Source organism: Brienomyrus brachyistius, chromosome 12, assembly GCF_023856365.1.
Source record: "Brienomyrus brachyistius isolate T26 chromosome 12, BBRACH_0.4, whole genome shotgun sequence".
In the NCBI taxonomy this organism is placed as follows: Eukaryota; Metazoa; Chordata; class Actinopteri; order Osteoglossiformes; family Mormyridae; genus Brienomyrus; species Brienomyrus brachyistius.
Window position 1 is genome coordinate 10,685,461 of NC_064544.1, and position 26,838 is coordinate 10,712,298.

Here is a 26,838-nt window from a genome sequence, read left to right on the forward strand (position 1 = left end):
CACTGTAAAAAAAAAAACAGTTGCAAATGTTATGCAGCCATAATTATCCAAAGTGTGCGACTGGCAGTATTATGCATACGCAAGTACACAGTCTAATAAATAAATAAGCCTTTACACACACTAGTGGCCAAAATTGTGGAAACACCCAGCATTTTTGGCATCACACTTTAAAAATTACTACACAAATATTGGTGGTAATGTTTATAAATAATAAGAGAATGTTTACAAATATCATACATTGGATGAATAAATAAGGCCTTGACCACACATATCTGGGTATTTTTAAAAATTGTGTTTTTCCTCCTCCATTATAATAGAAATCTCGTCCACACAAACGCTGTTTTAAAAAAAATCTCCGTCCACATGGAGATGCTAGAAACGCACAGTGAAGAGCAAACTCGCCTAATGTCAACAGCGAATGGCGCGCACTCTAACGTCAAATGAAGCAGATAATGGCGTACACTCTGACATTAAAATCAAAAACTCTGTTTTTCCCGTCTACACATCCACATTGAAAATGGAGTCTCTGAAAATCTTCACCCTGGATGGAATTTGCGAAAGACCAAAACGCATAGAAAAAGCTATGTTTTAAAAAATACCCATGTACATGTGGACAAGGTGGGGCGGCATGGTGGTGCAGTGGTTAGCACTGTTGCCTCACACCTCTGGGACCCGGGTTCGAGTCTCCGGCTGGGTCACATGTGTGTGGAGTTTGCGTGTTCTCCCCATGTCGTCGTGGGGTTTCCTCCGGGTACTCCGGTTTCCCCCCACAGTCCAAAAACATGCTGAGGCTAATTGGAGTTGCTAAATTGCCCATAGGAGTGCGTGCGTGAGTGACTGGTGTGTGAGTGTGCCCTGCGATGGGCTGGCCCCCCATCCTGGGTTGTTCCCTGCCTCGTGCCCATTGCTTCCGGGATAGGCTCCGGACCCCCCGCGACCCAGTAGGATAAGCGGTTTGGAAAATGGATGGATGGATGGATGTGGACAAGGCCTAGGTAACTGGAGCAACAGTTCAATAAAGTTCTGCAGTCTCTAAAAATTGGAGGTGTTTCCACAATTTTGGCCTCTAGCGCATGTAAGCCGTACATGTATGTAAGTTGAGGAGGCTGTTGGAACATTGGCCGCGCATTGGCCTTAGACACTGTCCTTCGGTCTGTGTTTTACCTTCCTGGTATCTTTGTCTCTCATGTGGGAAGATCCCTGCAGATGAATGCAGAACGCTCTCTGTTCTGAGCTGCGCTCCTTCACTTCAGTCGCCTTCATTGTCTCCTCACGGTTCCTAAGGCCTCGCTGGTGGCCAAACTGGATTTCACCCAAAGAACATCACCAGCCAACCTGGCTTAACGGAAGTGCCAGGGCAAATGCATCGGCAGAGTTAAAAATATGAAAAATGTAAAGACTGGCAAATTATGTTTGCGATCCTACATTGAAAAAGGTAATTTGATGCATCAGAAGTAGATATTTGTTTTTTTGTTTGTGTGTTTAGCGAATCAACATGTCTGAAGCTTAGACAGTTGATCGAGAAAAAATAATAGCTATATTTATGCACACTGTCGACTGCTAGACTCCAGTGAGGGCTACATTAGCCAGCGTAGAGATGAATTTTAGTGTCATCGGATAAGGCAACCTTGTGGCAGGTGTCGACTGTGTGTGAGTCTTTATTCGTGTGCTGTGACTCCTAAAACAAATGCTAGCACACAACTCCTGGAGCATAAGCTCTGAGACGTTAAAGAGTCTTATTAAAATGCTCATTTGTGAGTGTCACTAGATACAGAGGCCATGTGGGAAACTTTTAAATGTATACTTCTTTTTTTGGTGCCTAATTGACATTTTTCCAACAGGAATGGTTTAGCAAACAATATTATGACATTATTAAAGGTCATTATATTTACATATGGGATGGGGTGGGCAATGTGTGTGTGGAGGGGGGAATTCAAGGAAAATACAGTGTATGCATGGTAATATGAAAACCTTTAGATTTTTCCACTAACCTAAATCATACAAAACTGGGTTATTGGCTTCCCAAATTAAATTAAAAAATGTTATATGAAGAATGTATTTTTAAAAGACAAACTAGACCTTATATAATAAAAATACACCCAAATGTACTTAACTATTATTTTCAGAATCCTTTGATGTTTATAATAACCAGTGTAGTTCTGTTTTCATTAGAATTTTTTGCATGTGTGCAATTCTGGATGACAACATTACATTCTTGTTTTAATAATAGTGTCAGCTTCCTGTTCTACTCAGAGAGGGTCAGGTGACTGGGGTGGGGGGGGGGGGGTGATCAATGGAACGGTTTAGTTGTACTCAGTGCAACAATATGCAGCTTTGAGCCATCAGGCGTTTCCTGCAGCCAGAGCAATGAGGCGAATATGGGGTAATTGTGAACAAGGACTTCATTATTTCTTTGGGACTGTCCTCTTTCCAATTCTGCCAGTATTAATTTATCAGCTCTGACCCGTGCCCTGAGATTGTCGGCTGCGATGACTTCATCTCGGACGTGTCGGCAGTCTCTCGGCCTCTTTTTTCATCCGTCCCCTCTCCCCGTCGCGGCTGCCTGGAGGATGCATTGCAGTGAGTTTGTGTGTAGCAGTGTGAGGCACTTGGTACCGTTCCATTATCGGCAAAATCCTCTGACTCAGCCGAGCGCAGCCATGCACATAAAAGCCTGTGATATTTTCTTTGCAACAAATGAGACCTTCTGGACTTAAAACTAAAAAAAATCGGTCGCAGTTCCTCCAGATCGAGCAAGAGGATACAGGCCAAAGGCGTGCGGCTGGACTCCCAAAGAGACGTGTCACATGAGAGAAGATTGATAACGGACAGAAACCAACTCTGGAAAGCTGAAGGCTCGTCTGAAACTAAAAAATAAACTTCTGCAGGTTTTTGGATAAGTTTCTCCTTCGCTGTTAACTCTTTGTATCTGAGGCATAAGAAAAAAGAATGAGGGTCTGAAAGGGTGAGCAGGATTACACTGCGTTCTGACTACTTCCTTTCACTCAGTGAGAACTTAAAAAGCAAATTATGTGGTAAGAAAACCAGGTGGACATTGACAGCATCCTGTTATCCTACCTACAGTACAGGTTTCAAAATCTCATCTCTTTCCTGTTATTGCAACTGAGATATGATCCGTCCATCTATTTTTCACCATCACTTATAGGTGAGACTGGATCACATCCCAGGATGAGGCATGATGCAATGGCAGCTTATCGCAGAGCACACTCACGCCATATGGGCAATTTAGAGACGGCAGTTTGCATCGCCATGTTTTTGGGCTGTGGGCAGAAGTCATCATGAATATAGAGTGAATGTGTGAATTTCACATGCAGAGACGACAGCAGGAATCATGCCCACAAAACACTTGAGGTATGGGGGCTACAGTATTCCCCCCCCAGATCAAATCATTTCTCATTTGAACTTGTTTAATGGTGCTTCCAGAAGGACAGGAAATGATGTCATAATGATGACTGTAAGACGTTTGACTCCCATTAATAAACAAGTGCAGCAGACTGTATGGGTAGGCCTGCTTATTTATTTGGCTGAAGATGTTTTCCTTGTCTAGAACATGGTTCTTCAATCCTTCAGAAGCAACTTCATCCCTAACCTTGGGGACGCTCTTAAACCAGATATTGCTTTCCTGCTCTAAATTGGCTTCTCTGTGCCTGACAGTCAAATGACATTCTACAGCCATCTGAATATTCGATCATTTTGACGGTACTTCGACCACAGCCTGAACCTAGTTAGCTGAGCAAAAATATCCCACCATGTCCCAGCAACTCACCATGGGCTTGCAAGACAAGCCAGCAGTCATGAGCAATATTATTATGAATGGGTTTCAAGTTTTGTCACATATGCATCATCCACCATAGTCCTGTGTAGTGAAATGTTCTTTTATCTACTTCCACAATGCTGCTTGAAAGGAAATACGTAGCACAAAGAAAAATAAAATTGTATAAAAATGAATAAAATAGCAATAAAAATAAAATGACTGCAAAATGGGCAATACTGCGATGTGTAGTTATTGAATCTTCATGGAATGGGCTTCCATGGCTGAGCAGCTGCATGCAAGCCTCACATCACCAAGCACAATGCCAAGCGTCAGATGGAGTGGTGTAAAGCACACCGCCACTGGGCTCTGGAGCAGTGGAAAGGGGTTCTGTGGAGTGACGAATCACACTTCTCTGTCTGGCAGTCTGATGGATGAGTTTGGCGGATGCCAGGAGAACATTACCTGCATGACTGCAGTGTACCAACTGTAAAGTTTGGTGGAGGAGGGATATTGGTATGGGGTTGTCTTAATGCTTCAGCATACCTAGACATTTTATGCTCCCAACTTTGTGGGAACAGATCTGTTCTGGCATGACTGTGCCCCAGTGCGCAAAGCAAGATCCATAAAGATATGGTTGGGTGAGTTTGGTGTGGAAGAACTTGACTGGCCTGCACAGAACCCTGACCTCAACCTCATCAGACACCTTTGGGATGAACTAGAACGGAGTTTGTGAGCCAGACCTTCACATCCAACATCAGTGCCTGACCTCACAAATGCTCTTCTGGATGAATGAACAAAAATTCCCACAGACACACTCCAAAATCCTGAGGAAAACCTTCCCAGAAGAGTGGCAGCTGTTATAGCTGCACAGGGAAGACCGACCTCATATTCATGCCTATGAATGGAAAGTCCCAATACTTTTGTCACTATAATGCACCTAGTTGTTTTGTATAGTGAATTATTTCAGTTATTTTAACTTGGGTTGGTTACTGGTTACTTACTTGGTTACTGGTTTTGCTTGTCATTTTTATTATTTGTTGTTCAGGAAACACTGAAACAAATAATCAGCTAACTAATCGGGAAACGATGGAGCCGAGCATCATCAGTGAGTAAGATAAGACTGCCCTTGCAAGTAGGTAAAATAAAAGTCAGCCTCCAAAATCACGTAATTATTCCGAGAGAGCATCGTGTAATCAGCACTATTAGCCGTTGAGTCAGCGGGTGACCTTTACAGCTTATGAGCCAGCTGAGAATAGACTAGTACACCCTGAAATATTGGAGCGTCCTGGGAACGCCTGGGTAAAAAAAAAAGCAAAGATAAAAAGGACAGGCAGTTTGCATTAACATGCTTTATAACTCTCTGTGGAAAGGCAATTGATTTCTAGTTCTTTAGAAATTACAGGAGTGTTTGTCTTACTCTCCAGTACCCAGCCAGGTGTATTTTCCTCTCTGATTCTTAGCTAGAGTGTTAGGGGGGATCATGTTCTATCATCTGTGTTTCAGAAGGATAATCACTGGTCTGCTGACCTCACCTTCTCCGCTGCACCTTCTCAGCAGAAATGTTGTGAAGATAAACTATTCCCTGATCCCATAGTTTAAGTGAACTGAGATTCATTTCACACGTTAAGAGGCCAAATCTCTTCATGTTTCTCTTGAACTTTGTAGGGTAATTTCACGGGAAGGACTCAGCTCTAGTGTATGTGTGATATTTGTACCTGTTAAATATAACACAAGGAGAAATAATAATTAAGGCTTCCTTTCAAATGGCTATATCTCTAAGTGGTGGTGTACTGATGTGGGAATTTTTGGCTAAAAACTGATATATTTTTGTGTAATATCATTGGCACTGCCGGCGGTGAAATTTGTCAAGCTTTCCGGCACAGATTAACAGAATGTCATTACATCGTTTTTTATTCGAATGAAAAACGAAAGATAGATCTGTGAGCCAGTTTTAATAATGAATGATAAACATGCCGTGGGGCGGAACTTTGAGATCTCTTAAATGGTGAATGAGCCAACGGAATCCCTCGTCCTCCATTACGGAAAGCGACTGATCGTCCAATGCAGTCATCTCCATTATTTTAATAGTTTTGTCTTTAGCTTTGATGCTGCTAATGTTCAGGATGGATAAAGTTTAAATATTGGCCAATAATTTTAGCCAAGACTGACACATCGGTCTGATGGCGGTATCTTGATTTTTAACGAATATCGGCTAATACCGTCGTCTTAGCCTACAGTATGTATGTCTAGCTCTCAGTGGCTGTCTTCCAGGTACCCTGAGTGGGCTCCCGCGACTAAGACCTATGACAAACCACAACCTACAGCACTTATGTTTCTGACAGGCCACTTAGGCCAGTATTAGCACATTGTGGTGTAAACAAATATTTTGGATTATATATACTAAAAGATAGCTACATTTTTCATTTTATTTTACATATTTAGCAGACGCTTTTGCCCAAAGTGACGTACAAGAGAGAGGAGAGGGGTAAGGAGCGTGTGCTGATGCAGTGCATTGCCAAACCCAGCACACGACGAACCACCTCAGTGATGAGAACCCAAATGCAGCCGTGTGGCGGGTGATACCTCAGCACCAGTGTGAAGTTTTTGGCGGCTGGAGTGCCAATCCTGCTGCCAACCCCCAAATTTTCCTTGCAAGTTGGAGGACTTGCTTGTAGGGCAGTACAAGCATGGGCATAAATCATGGGATGGAATGGGGGGGGGGTTTGCGTCCCCCCCGATAATTAAAACCAGCCAACGCAACCCCCTGGACCCCCTTAAATGGGTGGAGACCTCAACTCCCCCAGTGCTCAACCCAATGTTATGCCCTTGTGTACAAGTGAGGCAAGTATATCACGAATTGTTCTAAGTAAAGGTACGTTAAAACAGTGAGGTCTGTAAGAAACTGTAGAGAAGACTGGTGCTGCTAATGTTCACTGTCGTGTATCAGGAAGCCGTAAAAATGCTGACCTGTGTCCTGTGGTGGAACATAGCAACCTGTCACCACAACCTGTCAAGGGCTTGATTAGCAGCACTGCGGCCGCGTGATGCGGAAAACGGAGAAGTCAGCACTTTCTGCTACTTCCTGGTGTTTATAGATTTTTTTTTTTTTCGTAACAGCAGGGGAATCCATAGAGCAGCAGACTGATGTTTCCAATCTGATGTCCATGAAACTTTTCCATGGCCGGTGTTGCAGTGCCTAGAAATAAATGATGAAAGGCAGTCTTGAAGAGCGTGCCGTGGTTTTGAAGAACAGGGTGATCCAGGGTGCTTGATGATTGGATGTGAACAACTGCTTTATTTACCGAGAGGAAAAAAACTCAGCAATGGTTTGTGTGGACACTTTATGGGGCATCCGGGTTCATTATCCATCCACACTAGGGGCCGCAATTGTGGAAACTCTTACCGTTCCAGGCATTACGCTTTAAAAATAGCTACACGAATATTGACAGTTATGTTTATAAGCAATCAAAGAAGGTTACAAATATCATACACTGGATGATTAAATAAGTAACTGCAGTAACTGGAATAAAGTACTGCTATCTCTAAAAAATGCAAGTGTTTCTGCAATTTTGGCCACTAGTGTAAATCGCTGCGATGTCCAAATGCAATGTCCAAATGCGATGTCCAAATGCGATGTCCAAATGCAATGTCCAAATGCGATGTCCAAATGCAATGTCCAAATTCACGGCTGGGTCACGACAGAATAATTGAGCAAAACCAAGCAGCTGGCATTCAGAAGCACATTAGCAGAGAGCCCTTGTGAGAGCTCTGGGCTTTTTAAGTTGTCAGAGGTCCCCTCACTGTTTTTAATGGTGATGGTAAAAGCTGTCAAACGGGGCCCCTTTTTAGCGGAGGCCCCTGGGCTTCGGCCTGGGTAAACCCATGCGCTAAACCCCCCCTACTTGTAGGTCTTTGCTGGGTGGTATTAGACAAAGTATGACTAGATACTGAGTAGAGGATGACATTGTTTGTTTAGATGTAATCATGCTCTCATTTCTTTCTGGTATGGTTAGGTTGGGGGGGGGCATGCTGGAGACAGATGATATATTTATACGATTTACATTCCATACCATGATTACATTCCTCACTCCCCCAGTTTGTGTGTGTGTGTGTGGATTAGGTTTGTCCTCCACAATGTATCAATTAAAAAACTAAAAATGCCTGAAGTCACATATTTAGTTTGGTTACTTCTGGGTAAGGTTAGGGCTGAGGAGGGGTTAAGGTCATCATTGTTATCATTAGGGTATTTACCATAGAAATGAATGGACAGTCCCCACAAAGATATGAATACAAATGTGTGGGTGTGTGTCTCTACGCACCCTTTCTATGAATAGTAAGCTAGAGGGCAGCGTCAGTAGCAATTCTCTTAGTTCTGCTTTTCTTCTCTGTGTTGAAAGGATTTTTTTTCCGTTTCATTTTTCTCTCCTCTCTCCTCACGTTTGCTCTCTTTCCCTTAGGAGGGCAACAATAAATGAGAGACCTGTTCACTATGTGGAAGAATTCAGTCAGGGTCAATATTCTAACATCTAATGAGGGGATCAAAAGACAAAGCATGAGATTAAAATGCTTAGAGAAAAGCACAGAGTCCCACCGGGTGGCTTGGGAGTCTTTCTCCAAACTTCCAGAATCCCGCATCTATATTCTCCTGATACGCCCTGTCCAATGTGTGAAATATCTCACTTTTGACCAATTACGTTAACACACATGGTGCTGTTCCCAAAAGAGACATGATGTGTGATCAGGTGTCCACTGCACACATGAGATGAACGTTTACAGATGCAATTGACCTTGTTAACTGGTACAAACTGGTTCGGCACAAAGGAGACTCTCGGAACTTTCTCTCAGACGTATAAACTTCATCCATCCATCCATTACCTAACGCTTATCCGAGGTCAGGGCGTGGGGACAGCAGTCTAAGCAGGGAAACCCAGACTTCCCTCTCCCTGGCCACTTCATCCAGCTCCTCCGGGGGAATCCCGAGTCATTCCCAGGCCAGCCGAGAGACATAGTCCCTCCAGCGTGTCCTGGGTCTTCCCTGGGGCCTCCTCCCTGTGGGACATGCCCGGAACACCTCACCAGGGAGGCGTCCAGGAGGCATCCTCCTGAATGACTGAGCTCCTCACCCTATCTCTAAGGGAGAGCCCAGCCACCCTGCAGAGAAAACTCATTTCGGCCGCTTGCACTCGCGATCTCGTTCTTTCGGTCACTACCCACAGCTCATGACCATAGGTGAGGGTAGGAACGTAGATCGACTGGTAAATCGAGAGCTTTGCCGTTTGGCTCAGCTCCTTCTTCATCATGACAGACCGATGCAGTTCCTGCATCACTACTGACGCCGCACCGATCCGCCTGTCGATCTCCCTCTCCATCCTTCCCTCACTCGTGAACAAGACCCCAAGATACTTAAACTCCTCCACTTGGGGGAGGACCCCCTCCCCCACCCTTTTCCGGCTGAGGACCATGGTCTTCGATTTGGGGTGCTGATTCTCATCCCAGCCGCTTCACACTCGACTGCGAACTGCTCCAGTGAGAGCCGAAGGTCACGGTCCGATGAAGCCAACAGAACCACATCATCTGCAAAAAGCCTTATAAACTTCATTGAGTCCATTTGACCAGACTTAGAGCTGAGGAACGATACACTGGGATACTTTTGTTTATAGCCAGAGATCTACATAACTGGTACTCATGTACGCATTCACTTTTAAAAGCGATACGTGCAGCAATCGAGTGCCGTGACAGTTCAAAAGCGTTCGTCTGTATATTTGCGCTGATATGACAAGAAATTGTCATGCATTTTAACTTTTATACCGCAAATGAAGTACGAATTATCCTATAAAGGTTAAAATTCAGAATAATTTTTGCATTTGCGCTGTTACAGCAACTGGTTGCTGCATGTATCACTTTTAAAAGTGATTGCATTCTTGTATACCAGTTATGTGCATCCCGTTCGTAGTCACACACACTACTGGGATCTGAGCCCAGGGGACACTCCAAGGCCTGTTTATAATGAATAACCTATAGCCTAATTATGATGAATAATTTTTAAGCACGCAGTAAATTTCCGACTGTTTTGAATAATAATTAATCACAGCCATTCACATAGTATGTATGGTCAATATAAGCTGATTAATAATGGATTACTCTGAAATTATTGATTTAAATTTAAGATTCCGCAGTTAGTAGGGTGTTTGCTGGTTATGGAATAGACCTTTCAGTCTGTCCCAGTAATTCATTTTCCCCTGTTCTATCCCGTCCTGAATAACTGTCATGGCATATTTAGAACCCACAGGACTGTGTGGCATATGAAAAACAAAATCACATACAGTAATTAACATATAGAATATTGTGCCACGCAATGGGTTGGTGCCTCATCTTTGGTTGTTTCCTGCCTTGCAGCCATAGCCTCCAGGATAGGCTCTGTGACCCTGAATAGGACAAACGGTTACAGAAAACAGATGGATGGATGGATGGATGGATATTTTACTGTAATGCCAGTGATATGTTTAATTATAGTCATATGTATATGTTATTTTACACAGAAAAATATATTGGTCACTGTTTCTTTTGCATATCTGTTTTAGAGGTGCTCCTTCAAAACAATGTTTTATACCATTTCATTGTAATATATTTCATTTACTCTTTATTGCAAAGCCATCCTGTTCAGCTTCCATGTTCAATACGATTCCAGTCAGTTTATGCATGTACTGTATTCACAGTCCTCGCTCCGTACTGCTGAAGTCACTTACCTACTGCTCATAAATAGGACATGCTTCAGTTCAGTATTTTTTACGTCACAGGATTTTTGCCACTTTCATTCCCACCCCACTGGCGTCCTGGTTTTATGTCAGTGCATCTCAATCCGGTCCTCAAGGACCCGCAGACAGTCCACGTTTTTGCTCCCTCTTGGCTCCGGATAGGAGGGAGCAAAAATGTGGATCGTATGGGGGGGGGGTCCCTGAGGACGGGGTTGGGAAATACTGCTTTATGTCATATTCTAGCCCAAGGAAGAGAGAGCAGAAAACACACCGACAGGATGACACACGTCCGTAGTGTGAAATGTTTTAACCCATGAACACTAGATTGGAGGTTCATCTTTTCCTATGTTGTTCATTGACATAAAAAAGATGATTTATTACACCTAGTGCTACACCCAGTATGTTACAGAAAATTCGACCAGAGCATAACACTAGCAAAATATATAGCTTTAGCCTGGCTGGAGGTATTCATTACTGCTCTGGGATGGTGTGTATTGTAACACAGACTTTAGTAACACATATAAATTATGTATAGCAGTGTTTCCTAAACCAGTCCGCAGGGCACACTGGATGGATCCACGTTTCCCAGTTCCCAGCACACCTGTAAGGCTTTTAGAGCTCCTGATTGCTTGGGTCAGATGTTCTGAGATACTGGGATAAATCAAAAACGTGGATCCATCCAGTGTGCCCCGAGGACTGGTTTGGGAAACGCTGATGCACAGTAATATGCATAAGTGTTACACCATCAAACAAAACGTTTAGAACAATTTTCTAGGTGGTAAGTGTAAAAAAAAAGCAATTTAACAATAGAATACGTGAACAAGAATTTCCTCTCTCCTCCAAATGTATCTAATACCTTCTTGGATGACTAGATGAACACTGCTTCAGTTACTACTGTATATCTCTGTGCATGGGCACCCCAGCCATGTTAAATTTCACCACCAGCTTAATTAATTGACTAATTAAATTATTTGACGAGGTATTGATTAGCCAAACATGGAATGCTGGTGGTCAACAAATGTGTGAGTGTATTAGATGGCTACTGCATATGCTGGGGTGACTTTAGGAGACATTTTAAAATTGCTAATCTGACACACGTTCATAGGCATGCCATTGCAGTCTTACACCAACCGTCATGTCGTGTTGATGTCGTTTAAACATCAGTTTCATCGGCTGCCTAAGACTTTTACATATACACATTTCATATATAAATGAAATTGAGAAAACGGAGGGAAGCCGGAGAAATGAACCGAAGCGACTGAAATTTCCATCAGCCTTTCCATTGCAATCCACTATACTTAAAGGATCTGTCATTTCGTAGACAGTAGCGCTGGGCAGTATACCGGCTCATCAGCATTACTGTGAAATTAACAGATTCTCAAAAAAATACCGTGATTCTAATTTTCATTCATAATGCCCGGCATTAATGGACATTGAGAGTGATATAATAAAATAGCAAATGTGATCAGCAAAATCTGAATGCTGCCTCAACCCTCACTTTATAGAGCGGTGGCTGCAAGTTTCTCCTCTTCCAGGTTGTACCCCAGGGATGCAGACCTCTAGGGACTGAGACACAGAAATCAATTGCATTTCAGTCCTTAAGGGAAATGCACCACGTCAACATTAAATAACTTGGACAATACCCCCATCCATTAGCCTGTCTAACTGCGCCCTTGGTTCAATTACTTTGCTAATTCCAACGGCTATGCGGTTACGGTATGGTGGAATTCCCTATGTTTTATGTTTTATTGAGTGTTCTGGTTAATAGCTTCTGAAATGGGTGCTTATCCAAGAAACCATACCCACTACACTGATATTGCCTTTCCATGCTTAACTCCCCAGTGTGTTCAGTGTAAGGCTACGAGTACATTTATCTTTATAGACATTTTTAATAAGTCTGGTCCATTGCCTGCCGTGAGCATAATGTTGCTGCTTTGTTTCTGCTTTGAGACACCAAACCTATGTTTGATTCAACAAGGCATTTTTAATATATATATGGCCAAAATGTACATGATGTATTGGTAGATCCTGAATGGTCTAGTAACATCTACAATTCCATCTCCATAAGCAGTCTGCATGTTCTCTCTCTGTTTGAATCAGTTTAATGCAAATCCTTTGTTTTCCTCTACAGTCAAAGGACGCGGTACGAGACACACTGGTATCCCGACCAGGGTATACCCTACCTTTCACTTGGGTCTTCCAAAGATAGACCGCAGGGTCACAACTGAACTCTCGTTAATGAATAAATGCATTGCAGCACGGTGCCTCAGTGGGTATCATGGTTCCCTCACACCTCCTGGGTCGTTGTTTGGAGCCCCACCTCTGCTCTGTGCTCATGTTCTCCCTGTGTCGTGTGGGTTTCCTTTGGCTACTCCGGTTTCCTCATGCAGTCCAAAGACATACAGTTGGGTTTGGTTGTCATCTCTAAATTATCCATAGTGTGTGCATGTGTGCCTAGCATCCTGTGCAGGGTCTGCCCCTGCCTGGTGTCCTATGCTGCCTGGGACGGGCTCCAGCCCCACAACCCTGCCAGGATAAGTGGTTTACAGACATATGGATGAATAAATAATATATATGTTTATATGTATGTTTGTATCACCTTACTGTAATTTGCCGGATGGGCTGTACAAACATTTTCCAGAATCGGGAACCTCCAAATGAAAGCCTTTAGGGGGTGTGATTTGGCAGTGAGCTGCAGCCGCGTCTTCAGAGGGACCTTGCAAGTTTGTAATACTGCTGCTTGGACTGAGGCAGCCTCTGGCCGCACTGCTGTACTGCTTGAGGCCTGCAGCTTCAAAGCAGAGCGTTTGGGGCCATCGTTCCCCCCCCCCCCCCCCCCCCCCTCCAGTTAGTTCTCAGTGCATTACTTGAAGCGGAGGCACTCCTGCTGTTGTCCGGGTTACGCACTGAAGAGCGATCGATGGTAAGCCGATGGGAAGGAAATCTGGTGCGCCCGCTGTGATAGTTTATAATGGTAGTAAACAGACAATAAAGCAGTTAATTGGAGAACATTATTAATGGGAATCTGTTATTCGAGAATTACTTTAATACTTCTGAGTCTGTTATTGTTCCTGCAAATGTGTGTGTGTGTGTGTGTGTGTGTGTGTGTATTAGATAGACCTGCTTGGTAATGCAAACAGCCTGGCCCTACAAACAATGAATACTGTGGTTGCATCTAGATCTATATGCAGACTGGGTCAAGTGATTTCACACATGATGTGATTGTTGGCGTCAGACCTGGTGGCATCTCAGAATCTTGCGATTTTTCACACGCTACAGTGTCTAGAGTTTACAGAGAACGGTGTAATAAACAACAAAAAAAAAACATTCAGTTAACGGTAGTTCTGTTGCCAAAAACACCTTGTTAATGAGAACGATCTGAGGAGAATGGCCAGACTGGTTTGAGCTAACAGGAAGGCCAGGAGTGCAAAAATAATAGCTCAGTACATCAGTGGTGTGCAGAAATGGATCTCCGAATCCTGAATTCATAACTTAACCCTTGAAGTGGTTCTGGAGACAAATATATATACTCACACCACAAAAGTGTTACAGTACAATTTTAGAATGGTACATTGCCTTGTCCAACAAGCTACATTCTAACGAATATTCTGTAACAATAATTACTAAATGTAATAAAACAAGGAAGGTTAAGAAAGAAACACTGTAATATAGATACCTGAAGAGAGAAAATGACTGTGTTTGCAGTCTGGGATTATTCTGAATGTTGCAGACTTAGTGAACAGTGCTGTTATCTATGTGGTATTCTAAATTGGTTTTCAAAATTAAATTGAACTGGGAGTATTTTTAGTGTTTCTGGGAACCGTGCCCAAAGGTTTGATGAGGAAACACTTCAATGTCAACATCAGCACACACACACACACACACACATACACACACACACACACACACACACACACATATATATATATATATATATATATATATATATATATAATTCATTTCAAATCTACTTCAGGACAGAAAACTCTTCAGCTTTGGCATTGTAATTGCATTTTCGATCTTAGAAATGCAGTTCTGTTATCAGGGCACACGTTAATGTACCTCATTCCCCCATCTTGCAGCGATTTATCCAGTACAGGGCTGTGGTGAAGGCCTGAGAGAAAACCACAGATGCCAGTCCTTCCCCGGACAGATGCAAAATCACATGCAATAGTGGGGTTCAGGTCATGGGGTCTCATGGGATCCCAGTTCACCTAAGTGCATGCATTTGGACCGGAGGAGGACCGCGTAGTACATGGCGGGAACTCATACATTGGAGGAAGAACTCCACACAGAGTGCAGGTGGAATCACATCCCAGAACTTACGTGACCTACACATCATGCAGATTCAACAATTCAGTTTACGCTCTGTGAAGAAACATTTGTGCCACATTGACGGAAAGTACCACGTCAGTTCCATGAGTATCGATGGAGTGCATAAGTAATATCAGGGCAGATGCGGGCACAATGGTTTAAATGGCTATGACACATGAACAGTAATTTTGCACCTCATTACATCATTATGAACAAAGGGTATGATATTGTGTTTATATTGCGTTGAATCCACTGCAAACAGACCTTGGTAATGCTACCAACCCACAATGTCATGACTGTGCATGTCGTACGTTGGTGCGTGGGGTCCACCAACACGTTTAACCTGGTGTTACATGCAAAATGAAGAGCTTAATATGCAAGGAACTAAAAGGTAACAATTTAGAGGGGTCCCGCCCCCCTGACCATTATTGAAGCGTGAGGGAACCTAAAGTGACTCTTTGCCCATCTGCCAACTTCTCCTGGAATAAATGAAGGCAGATTTATGAGATTGGACTAGCAGGCTAATTCCATTGCCCTTCATAAACGAAATACCTTTTCAAAGAACACGGGCTGAATTTTAAGAGGACAACGGAGGTCAGGCGTAAGGGCTTCTAGGAAGATCAGTCCTTCTCTTGAGATAATAATGTGACTTCATTAAGGTTTATCTTATCACCTTGCCATGAATAAAAAGTTGTTCTGTCCATTTTTGCAGGTTGCTTTAGAAACTCAGAAATATTTGGTCCTGTTTACTCAGACTTTAGAAGTAGCTTTTCAAAGGTGAAATTGTGCTTTTTTGTGCTAATTTTCTTTTCATGAGACGGAATACCAATGCAGTACTGAGCAGTAAATAACTGAAACTATTGTATGCGGGGGGGGGGGTCAGAAACATAGTCAGAGTATTTCTCACCTGAAGGCTGGAGCTTGGAGTCACATTGGAGGTGGAGGTTCAGCACAGCCTTGTGCTACAGACCCCAGGGCAAAGTTCAAATAGGGCTACACTGTGGCTTGTGCCACAGACCCCAGGGCAAAGTTCAAATAGGGCTACACTGTGGCTTGTGCTACAGACCCCAGGGCAAAGTTCAAATAGGGCTACACTATGCAGGCTGCCCCCAAGGCATATTACAACTGCCCTGCCACCAGTTTGTGGAAATGCTACAGGCTGTCTCTGTACTGCAGGACCCGCGTTTCATGTATGCATCCTCGTGGAACACACTGACTTCCAACGCAGCCGCACTTGTTAGCTTGTGCTTCAACATTTTTGACATATGCAAGCGTGATCACCGCGCTCACAGGTTTCGCCGCAGCTTGCCAGATGTTCATTCATTTTGTCCTCGCGCCATATTTCTCTGTTTATTACCTGTTACCTTTTATGAGCTAAACAAGAAGTTTGAAAGGCGAAACATGCCATAAATGGCTTAGTTTGAAAGGGTGCTGTGTTTATAGCACAGCAATGCCAACACAACACCCATAGACTGGACCATGTCTAAATGTTAATTGTATTCCATAATATGTTTCTACTGTAAATAAACCTACCCCCCCCCCCCCCCCAAAAAAAAAAAAAAAAAAACTTGACATTGCCATTGTTATACATTAGTGGTGTTTTGCCACCATTGCTTTTACACATGTCCCCCACTTTCAGGAATGCACAGTTACAATGCACAGGATCCAGCAGGTTGTGTGGCAGGTTGGGTCATAGAAGTTTGATCCAGAATGTTGAGTTAGAGAATATAGGTCCAGAATGCTAAGTGACGGAGTGTAGATCCAGAATGCTGGCTTAGAGGATATAAATCCAGAATATCTGAAGGTAGAATGTAGATCTAGAAATACGTGTTAGAAAATTTAGATCCTGAAATGTCCGGTGTTGGAGTATACGTCCAGAATACAAGGTTAGATATCCCGAATGTTGGGTGACGGAATGCAGATCCGGTGTTTTGGGTCAGACATCGTACATCCACATTGCTGGGTTACAGCAACAAGTTTTTATCCCGTCAGTATGATTGGTGAAGACTCCCTGCTCACTCTTTTGCTGCATGCTCGGTAAGGAGAGGTGAATTAAGGAGGCACATCCAGGGGCTCGCCTCATCATTCCTGTAATTGAATGTACCAGGCACATCCCTGTTGTGCTGTTTTGGAAATGATCATCCGGTAACCCAGCTTTAGTTAATCTGGACTTTCAGAGAGTTAGATCAAAGGCCCCCATCACTGCCCATTTACAGACATGCAGGGGGTCTCTCTTTGCAAGAGGTCGGGACTAAGTGACCTCCAATAGTCTTCATTTTCATAATACATTTTTTGCTATAATGCACCTGTCTGTCCTCCTGTTTATCTGTTTGCCATTCTGTCTGTCTGCCTACCTGTCTGTCTACATGCATGCCTGTCTGTCATATCATTGCTGCATTCAGAGTAAAGTTTGCCCTTGGTTTTGGTGTCTCTTCTTATCATTCATATGATGAGATGTTAAGATGATTTATGTATCAGACAGGGATTTAGTCAACCAGTAGCATTTGGAGGACAGGACAAGACATAAACAGGGAATCTTTCGAGATTCAGCCTGGTTTTATGTGAGGGTGCAAATAGTTGTGGTTGATTATGGAGAAAATGAAGGATGTCATTTTCAAACAACCCCTGATGGAGATTCAAATGGTAAAAGGTTTCAGCTGTTTTTTAACTTGGTAATTCAATACGCAGGTTACAGGGAAAGGGAGATAATTGAGCGTTTGGCTAACACTGAAATAACGTACTGCCACCTGAAGGAACAGTGAGAATTGTGAGAATCTGAGAAAAAAGTAAGACAGCAACAGAAAAGTCCCGATGGTATATTGTTGTGATTTCACAGTGTACGTATACCACCTAATTTCAAACCTGAATGGTACCTCCTACCCTTGGGTCTCCTCAAAAGTAGAGTCGGCTCCATGATAATTTAAAGATGACACATAATTGAAATAAATGTAAAGCAGGCACAGCGAGATGAATGTCATTGAAGAAGAGGACCTTGTTGCTGACAGATGGCTGTAATTGAAGTAGGAGGTAATTAGCAGATGATGTACTTCATGAGGTGTTTTGTCACATTTCTGGAACATTCTCTATTTTCAGCATGTGTGATATTACCTGCACTGTCTGCTGGTTTGTTATCATAGGCAGGTATGACCTTTGCTGTTGGGACACTCCGCATGTTAAAAAGCACCAGCTTCCTCTCTTTACGGCTCCTGGAAGTCCCTGTTCGCTCTTCCTCACTGCTTTTTCCCAGTTTCTCTGTTTCTGTCTCTTTCGGGAGCTGACGGCATTAATATCTCTACCCGTCAACGGTTCCGTTAAAGTCAAGAAACCCCCATTGCAGGGAGAGACCCTCGGCTGGTTATCGCTGCCGGCTCGGAGGAGGAGGATGCTCTTTACATCAATGCGCGCTCGCTCTGTGGCCCCGCCTCCAAGGCAAAGGCCCGTGGGTTTGCAGGATTCACAGATGGTGCTGTATGACATGCACTGGTACTGTAGTAAGTACTGAGCCAGGGAGGGGGGGGGGAGAGAGAGAGAGGAAGAGGGCGGGCAAGAGAGTGGTAAGGGGAGAGCGAGAATGTTAGAGAGAGAGAGAGAGAGAGAGAGAGAGAGAGAGAGAAACCACTTCTCTGGCAGCCCAGACTAAACTGCAAGCACAGAAACATTAATGACCTGACAGCAGCAGGTCCATGGGCTCTGACGGAGCTGCAGCCTGCGGTGTGTGACGGCTGTGCAGAGTCTCCTCTCCCTCCGCTGTCTCTGTTCTGAGCGTGTGGCACTGGGGGGGGGGTCGACCCAAGTTCCCCCCACTGCAAGCACTCTACCCTGAGGGGACTGCGGCGCCGGGAGGAGCCCTCGCTCCCCCCACCCACCCCACCGTACGCCACCATGAGCGGCTGCAGGAAGAGATGCAAGCGGGAAATCCTGAAATTCGCCCAGTACCTCTTCAGGCTGGTCACGGGCACGCTGAACACAGGTAAAGTTTGTGAGCGGCGTCAGTTGTGCGGGGTATGCGATTGTGTGGCCCTGGCTCCGTGCTGGCTGGGCGGGCAGCGGCAGATGTGCAGAGTTTACCACCTGAGATGGGACAATTGCACCCCTGGGCACGGGAGCCCGTGGCTTTTGTTAGCCTCTGCGTGAGCTTTCTGCCTTTGCACTACCGGAGATCTGTACTGGGAGAGTTTGTGGGATTGGGGGCAATCAGGACGACCGGGCTGGTACTGACCCCGGGCTGGAGGGACAGTCAGTTCTGTACAGATTGTTACCCTTCGCGACAGATTGATCTCACCTGTTAGGCAGAAAGAATTATTTTTTTTCCCCAGCAGGGTGACTGAAACTGTTAGATGGGGATTTTAAAGTAAGATGTTGTGGAAAAACAACAATGCAGATGTAGAACATTGCTTGTCAAGACTTATTTTCATTTCTTAACAGTGTAAATGAAGTTCAATTTTCTCTGAAGTTAGAAGCTAATACTGCACCATTTACAGGTTTACTGTATAACATTTTCCGCCGGGATGAAAATTAAAAGATTTTCAGCCATGTTTCATTAACGTTTAATTTGTGGATTGTGGCTATTACGTCTCAGCTATGTGCTACAAGGGTAGTTTAGCCATAATTGCAATAAAGTAGAAAAATATCATATTTCCGATGGTGTTTGTCAGCAGTGTCTGATGCCCCTGTGTGTATCATTGTTCACGTGAAAATCCTGCAGTATGTCCTGTACTCTAAGGTGTAAAGTGACCTTGATAAAGTCCTTCACTCCTACAGCAGGTAGGAATGCTAGCACTCGTTACGCTCTGTAAATGAAAGCTCAATTGTGTCATCTGCTTCACACTGAATGTCTTCTAATTTGGTTTGAAATGAAAATGGGAAGAGTCCACTCACTGCTCCGGGTGGATAATCCCAAAATCTAATAAGTAGTTTGAGACGTTAGTCATCACAGTATAGGACTTAAATGTGGCAGTTTTGTAAAATACCAGAAAGAAAGAGAAAAAGCCAGAGTCTAAGTACCGGAATCATGATCCAGCACTTTGCGAGATGAATTAAATTTGAATAAAATATGAACTGGCAAATACTCTTGATTTATGGTTGGTCCATTAGTCCATTAAACATTTCTGGAAATGAACTTAAAGGCTGTTAGATCTTTGTCCTTCTCACAATGCGGCTGTCCCCACAGAACCATTTTGATGTTCCGTTAAATAGCATGCTTAGTTGTCTCAGTAGAACTTTGTGGCTGTGGTTATCTAATTACTCTAATATACACGGATTTATTACATAATAAAATAAACACACCTACTTTTCAAAGCTCCATCTTTTGACACTGTTATTGCTTTGACATTGTGTTATCAGGATATACACCGGCTTCAAGCAGCCAGATGGTCTGACTGACTTGCTGGTTTCATAGCTGATTATTGAGGACGTACGGTGCTCGTTTAGCATGAGCAGGAAAACCTTTAGCTCTGTTGGGTCGTTTAAGTCCGTGGTGGCGTTTTCTTGGTCCCACTGGGTAAGCCTCTTTGCTTGTTCCGTTTGACCTACACGAAGGTGCTAATCAAGATGCAGTAGGACCGGTGCCCAAGCGCTTCTGAGGGGACATGCAGACTCCTCTCGCCTCCCAATCCCAGTCCTCCACCGGGCTTTTTAAGATTACCCCGTGACTTTCCGTATAGCATGATCAAAGGAGTTGGGGAGTACCGTGATCACCGCCTTCAAACCTCGTGTCTAATGAAGTCAGTTCACATGAACGCCGGCGACGGGGGACCCAATCAGTCTGGACTGGCTCGAATTTGTGGTGGACGTGTATGTGTCAATAAAGTTTCCCGCTAATTAATGCGCTTAGGGCCGCATGCTTGCTGCTCTCGCTGCAGAGGTCTTGGGCAGGAAGACGTCAAATCAGATTCCCGGTTGCTGATCTGTTTCCATACCAACTGTTGGACGCTGCTGGCTCCTCGTCGTTGCTCCTCCTTGCATTACTGGAGCGTGGATTATGCAACAGGATTAGCGTCTCTCACTTCTTTCCACGTAATGCCTTACATCTACAAATAAGAGGTGCCCAACAACCCCCCGCCGAGACGTCTTGTTTAGTAAATTTATTTATAAATTCCACTTTCAGTCTTCAGCAAATAAAGCGTAGACGCCAGCCACCTTCTGATTCATCTCCGTTTGCTTAATTCAGCTTCAGACAGTTTCATTGTTAATAAATGTCAACCGTGGAACTTACAGCAGGCGCAGTCATATTTTTGTATGGACCGTGGTCGTTTGATATTTACTCTTGTTGTAAATATTGCTGCACTGCAGCATGTATGCTTCATGAAGTGTAGCACTACAGTACATCTGAAACGGTACCAGCTAACTGTGGCTGTCACATCACCAGACACCATCCTAATTCTTACTTGGTGATGGTTCCGCCATCGCACACCCAGTATGCTGATGACTGCTTTGATTCAGGATCTCCAACAGCGTCCACCTGACATTCGCCCTGCTGCTTTTTCATCTTAAATCGAGCGACGTGTCCGGCGAAGTGCAGTAAGAACTGGGCAGGAGTGTCAGATATCAGTGTTCAGACATACGGGGATGAGGATCCAATCCTCACTGCAGAAATTAAATGGCATCAAAAAGAAGCCCATTGCTCAGTCCCCTGTGTGTATACTCACTCACACACACACACACACTCACTCACTCACACACACACACACACACACACCACATTTGTATTCATATCTAAGTGGGGACTGTCCATTCATTTCACATTGACAACCTTAACCCCTACCCGGCCCTAAACTTAACTATAAGTCATCAAACAACATACAAGACTTCTGACAGTTTTAACTTTTTGATTGCAGTCACAGATTTTTATGAAATTGAGTTTCCCCTTGTGGGGACTGGGAAAATGGTCCCCACAAGGTCAAAATATGAGGTTTTTATTACATTGTAGGGACATTTGGTCCCCATACTGTAATATATACATGGCCCCACATACACACACCACCTCATAATCCCTGAGCTCTCCTGAAATCCTCCCAGTAGACCCTGTTTAAACCCTAATGAGCCCAGCAGTCTAACTGGGGTCATCCGACCATCATTATCCCAAGTGCTAGTGGGTCTGTGCCCAGTGATCAGTCACCATGGAGACACAACTAATCAGTTTAATCGAACCCTTTGCTATTGCCCTGCCCCCTGGCCGGCACATGCCAGCACAGTAATGTCATTCAAGAGAGCGACAACTTTTCCAGGGTACTCATAAAAGATAATCGCTGCTTAATATGTGCTTGGACCTGGGGAAAATTTATAATAACCTCTCTCCGGGGGACACAATGTATAGAATGTAAATTAATCTCATCTGCATTTCGTCCTTCTAAACTGTACAGGGGTTTTAAAAATGTCTGCATACGCAGCATGAAATTTAAATCTGAGTACAGGCACTGTAGGAGAACACCTGAATGAGACTGTAACCTTAATTCTGCTACATTAAAATCTTCCAGAAGAGATGCTGATTTCCTAACCGCACCATATGGTAAATCTCAATGCAGTCGCCCGTAATAAAGAATGAAGTCGATACAGTGTTACGGGGCCGATCAACAGAGGCACGGCTACATGCTGACTATGCTGGATCAGTGAATAAATCGATCCACATCTCCCGCCACTCCAGCCATCCCGCTTGAGAATTCTTTTTTAATTATCTTCGGCTCAAGCTCTGCGCCACGCCAGAACGTTTCGCGTAAAGAGCAATTTGTGACATTGCGGGCTAAGCCTTGTCGGAAAAGAACTCGGCATTCTTGCATTTGGCTAAAGGCGGGGTTCCAGATTGTCATCTATGTACGTCCTAAATCAAAAAATCGCTGTGGTGCTCAGAAGCGATTTATAATTTCCGTATCACGCTTTACTGTTTTAAGTACATATTTGAAAGTAATGGATCTTCAAAGCTTTAAATTTAGGTGAGTTATGGGGAGGAGAGCTTGGGTGTGGTCAGTTGCAGGGGCATTGTGGGTAATTTAAAAAGTGATACTCGGTCCCTGCCCAATGCGACCGCATGCCTGACGGGTCACAGGTGTGGCCAGACCCTGCAGCGCTGCAGACTCGTCTTTCAGAGCGCATTGTTTTTGTGGGGCAAGGTGAAACAGATCCACGGCGACACCATCGCTGCATGGGGGCCTAACAAATTGAATGATTTATCCACGTCGTTTTTAGGGGTGGCGGGTTGCCGTTTGTTACCTTGTCGATACTGGGCCTTGGCAGCCTCATCTCAAACGGGATATTTCCGCCTCTCCGCTCTTTGTCAGCCCTCCGCTTCTTCCCCCCAGGTGCCTGGCGGTACAGTATATCTGCAGCACGTCCCTGCTCTGGTCACACTTTCCACTCGCCTTCACTCCCGGGGCAGGATATGCGGGCACCTTTGTGCTTGTGAACCTCAGCTAAGATAAAGTGTGGCACAGATACCTTCATACCCTCCCCACCTAAGACCTCCAGTAATAGTTCTGTAATGTTTCTCGGCCTCTAAAGATACGCAGAGCAGACTCAACACGATAGGATCACTTTGATGGAAGCTTTAAACCTTATCATTGATTTTCGGTAATTTAATATATTTAATCAATATAATATAAAAGGACTTTGAAAAAAACACCACAGCTGTCAAGCGAAATATACAGTAATTACCTTGATTTACTGCCATGACGCTGTACTACATGGTTCAAATTAGTGTTCTGTTTCGTCATCTTCCCCAAGCAGCACAGTGCTTGCTAATGTTAACCCTGCCTCTATTAACTTCTGCAAGATATTCCTCCCTCAGTTAATTCTTCTTCACACTTTTTATTAATAAAATATTGATATTTAGCGTCCCAAATTTCAGTCATGCAGGTCACTGTTTAGTGCTGGAATGAGCTGAGCTCACCTGCACGCCTACTGTTTTTCCTCTGTTTGGGGCTTGTCAGGCATTCTAGCTGGTCTCCGAGAACCGGAAACCATTAAATGCATCCAGAACCAGCTTGCTGTAGCTTTCACAGCGAACTGTTCCACATTTCTCTGGCTATTTCATAGCATAGTAGGGTTTCCTGAAGATGGTAGTTGTGGGCGACGGAGTATTCTGGAATTTTCTCCGACTCAGCGGTTCATTTATTTATTGTTATAATTTATTGAAGTCGGTGTTTAGCTGGTGTGTCACCCCATCTGGTGTTTCAGGATTAAATCAGGCACTAATTAAAATGTATTCAACAGCAGTTTTTCTTCCCCTTAATCTCTGGCTGTTAAGTATTTATCTTGAGATCAACTTCCCTGCAGCTTAGCGACTGTTGGTCGACAGTTGTGGTCTTGGACAGAGGTCTTGCCTCTGTTTGGCGAGGTTAAAGCTGGATGTGCTTCTGAGCCCACAGCAACATCAGTGAGGGGCTGGACTTCTCTGCAGGGACCACAATACCTTCCCGCCTTTGTGTGCTGAGCAGTAGTTTGGGTCCCATGTCACTAGGGTGATTGTCCTGTCTCTCATCTGGGGTCCCACACTGCTAGGGTAACTGTCCTGTCTCCAGGGTGCTCACGCCTCTTCAGTAACTGCCCTGTCTCTCATCTGTCAACCGGTGAGCCATGCTGCAATTTGTACCGACTGATAGAAGGAAACAAAAAAAAGGGATGAAGCGCTTGGCTCCCATTTTCAGCTGTGGGGCCTGGGTAAACATGGGGCAGCAAGCCAGGGCTGAGTGCTGTCACCGTCCAGTGACCTGAAGCAGCTCTGCTACTCCGCTTTAGTTCCTGGACAGCGCTTCGCAGCTCATGTTCCACCTGTTCTCTCAGGGCTTTAGGCCAGGATATGAAACTCCTGGCCAAATGCTAAATATTTAATATACGCCCCTGCATAAAATATGCCTGTTCCATTTGAACGGACCAGAGTCACAGTTGAACTTTCCAGATGGTTTAAGGCAAAGTTGGCGCTTGATTTGACTCTGCTAGCCGTTAAAAAAGTGTTAGTCTTGTTCTTTGTGTTGGAATAAATCTCTTTTTTTCCCAGAAAGAACTATTCACCTTTTTGTGCAAGGTGTGTATGAAGTGAGGAAAACGACAGAGCAAATATTTGTTTACGTAATTTGATAGTCTTTTTCATAACAGCTTGCTGTGCTGATACAGATGGTATTTATATTAATTGACTGATATGAATGTCATGCGGCAACTGCAAGCCATTGTGCCGCATTCAGATGTCTGGGTGCTGCGTAATTTGAGTGCTGCTCTGTAATTGAAAAGTGAGCCTTTGATCTTACAGAACTTTGTTCACTGCAGTGCCACAGGCTGCACCGCATGCAGTTATTAGCTCACGGTTCGTGCCGCAGTGGAAACAACCAGGAACATGATTAAACAATTTTTCAGCAGAATTCTGAGAGCTGCAATAAAGCCAAGTGTTTCTACTTTATTAGCACTCCTATTATACATGCTGACCTAATGCAAATGCATATTAAGAATTTGTAGCAGTTGCTGGGTGTGTACAGGTTCTCCAACACCATGGATAAATGAAATAATATGTTGGCTATGAAGGTGTGAAGGGCCCCATAGTAGGCCAGGCTGCCTGCTCAAAAAGCATGACGTTTGACTGGGCACGGTTATTGAAAGCCCACTCCCTGGCGAGTGTCTTGGCAGCAAACTGCTGTCAACGCAGCGTGTGTCCAAAGCTAACGGTAAAAAAGTAGGACGCCACCGCATTAGCTTGCGAGTTGGTGACTCTGTCACATCCAGGTAGTGTGGAAAATTAAACTGAGGCTTGTCTGCCTCCCTTCACCTGTGCGCAAATGATATGAGACGTCAGCTGTGTCTGAAGCTGTTTGTTTTCTCTGCTCGAAAGAGGCACAAGTGTCTGACGTGAAACGTTTTGATGCTAAATCCTGCTTCTAAATTTATGCGTCTAATTGGTCTGGTGCCGCGTTCAGCCCCTCACCGATACTTTGGGTCAGATTGTTTCAGGATCTCCGCTGGGGTTCCAAGCACCCCCCCGCACCCCCACCCCCCCCGCCACCCTTCATGAAGATCAGAAGATTTGCGATCTGCTGGAACAAATGAGACAAGCGTGGTATCTAGTGCTCGTTGACTGGACAGGTTAATTCATTACTGCTGTGCTCGAGAGGTGTTGCTGGCAGCATCCTGCATCAATAATGTGTTCCAAAGGCCCCAGGATTGATCTATTCTGTGTCTTCCCAAACCGCCATAAAGGGTCAGCACCATGCTACAGTATGTGTGATGTGACACAGTGGACTGAGATCCAAATGTTTGCTCTTGCAGTCCTTGTTGCTTCACAGATGTGCATCAGCAAAACTAAATTTCCCCAAGAGGGTTGGGCTGCTTGCAATTCCGAGCTTTTGTTTCATTGCCCGGAGTGAAGCGATCCACTTAACGTTTCCCATTTTCCGAAGAGTCCGGGTTTTCTGGTAAATGCGGTTGTGAAGCTTGAAAACCCACTCCTTACAAAAACTGCAGTATCTCTGTCGCCGGCGGTGGGGGGGGGGGGGGGGGGGGCGGGTTGCATAGTGCCGCATGTCAGGCAGCTGCGCGCATTATTGAAGGCAGGTTTTTTTTCTTTTCCACCGAGCATGTTTTTTGTATACATTAATTTTAATCGGCTGCTATCGCACAGCTTGCGCAGCCCCGCTGAAGCATCCGCATTTCCTCCTTTTTTTGAAAGCAGAGGTAGTAGTATTATGTGCTTTACTGCAATACGCTCTCCTGTCTACAGTAAAAGTATTCCCCATCCTGGGCTTTGCATGCATGCACGGCAGGGGTGCGTAAAACACACTGATTTCCTTTTGACATCAAAGCTAAATCTTGGGGTCTTTTATGACTCCACAGAAATGATAAGCCTGTATTTATGTTCTGTTAAGGGCCATACAGTTCTAGTCAGTGAAACCATGAACTGTGTGTGTGTGTGTGTGTGTGTGTGTGTCCACATGCATGCACAGACACAGTTCATATATTCCTGTTATTGTGGGGTCTCTCCATTCATTTCATAACCCTAACCATAACTATCCAGACAAA

At 44.3% G+C, this 26,838-nt stretch overlaps 1 protein-coding gene across 1 annotated transcript in view; it reads left to right on the plus strand.

Moving 5' to 3' along the window:
- Nucleotides 1-18,471: 18,471 nt before the first annotated feature.
- The window catches only part of kcnip4a (potassium voltage-gated channel interacting protein 4a), a 101,623-nt gene continuing 93,256 nt past the window's right edge, over nt 18,472-26,838 (plus strand). Inside the window, exon 1 of the mRNA XM_048970729.1 lies at nt 18,472-18,814. Within this exon, the coding sequence (XP_048826686.1) occupies nt 18,727-18,814 (88 nt within the window). The 5' untranslated portion in view covers nt 18,472-18,726. The remainder of the gene's footprint in view (nt 18,815-26,838) is intronic.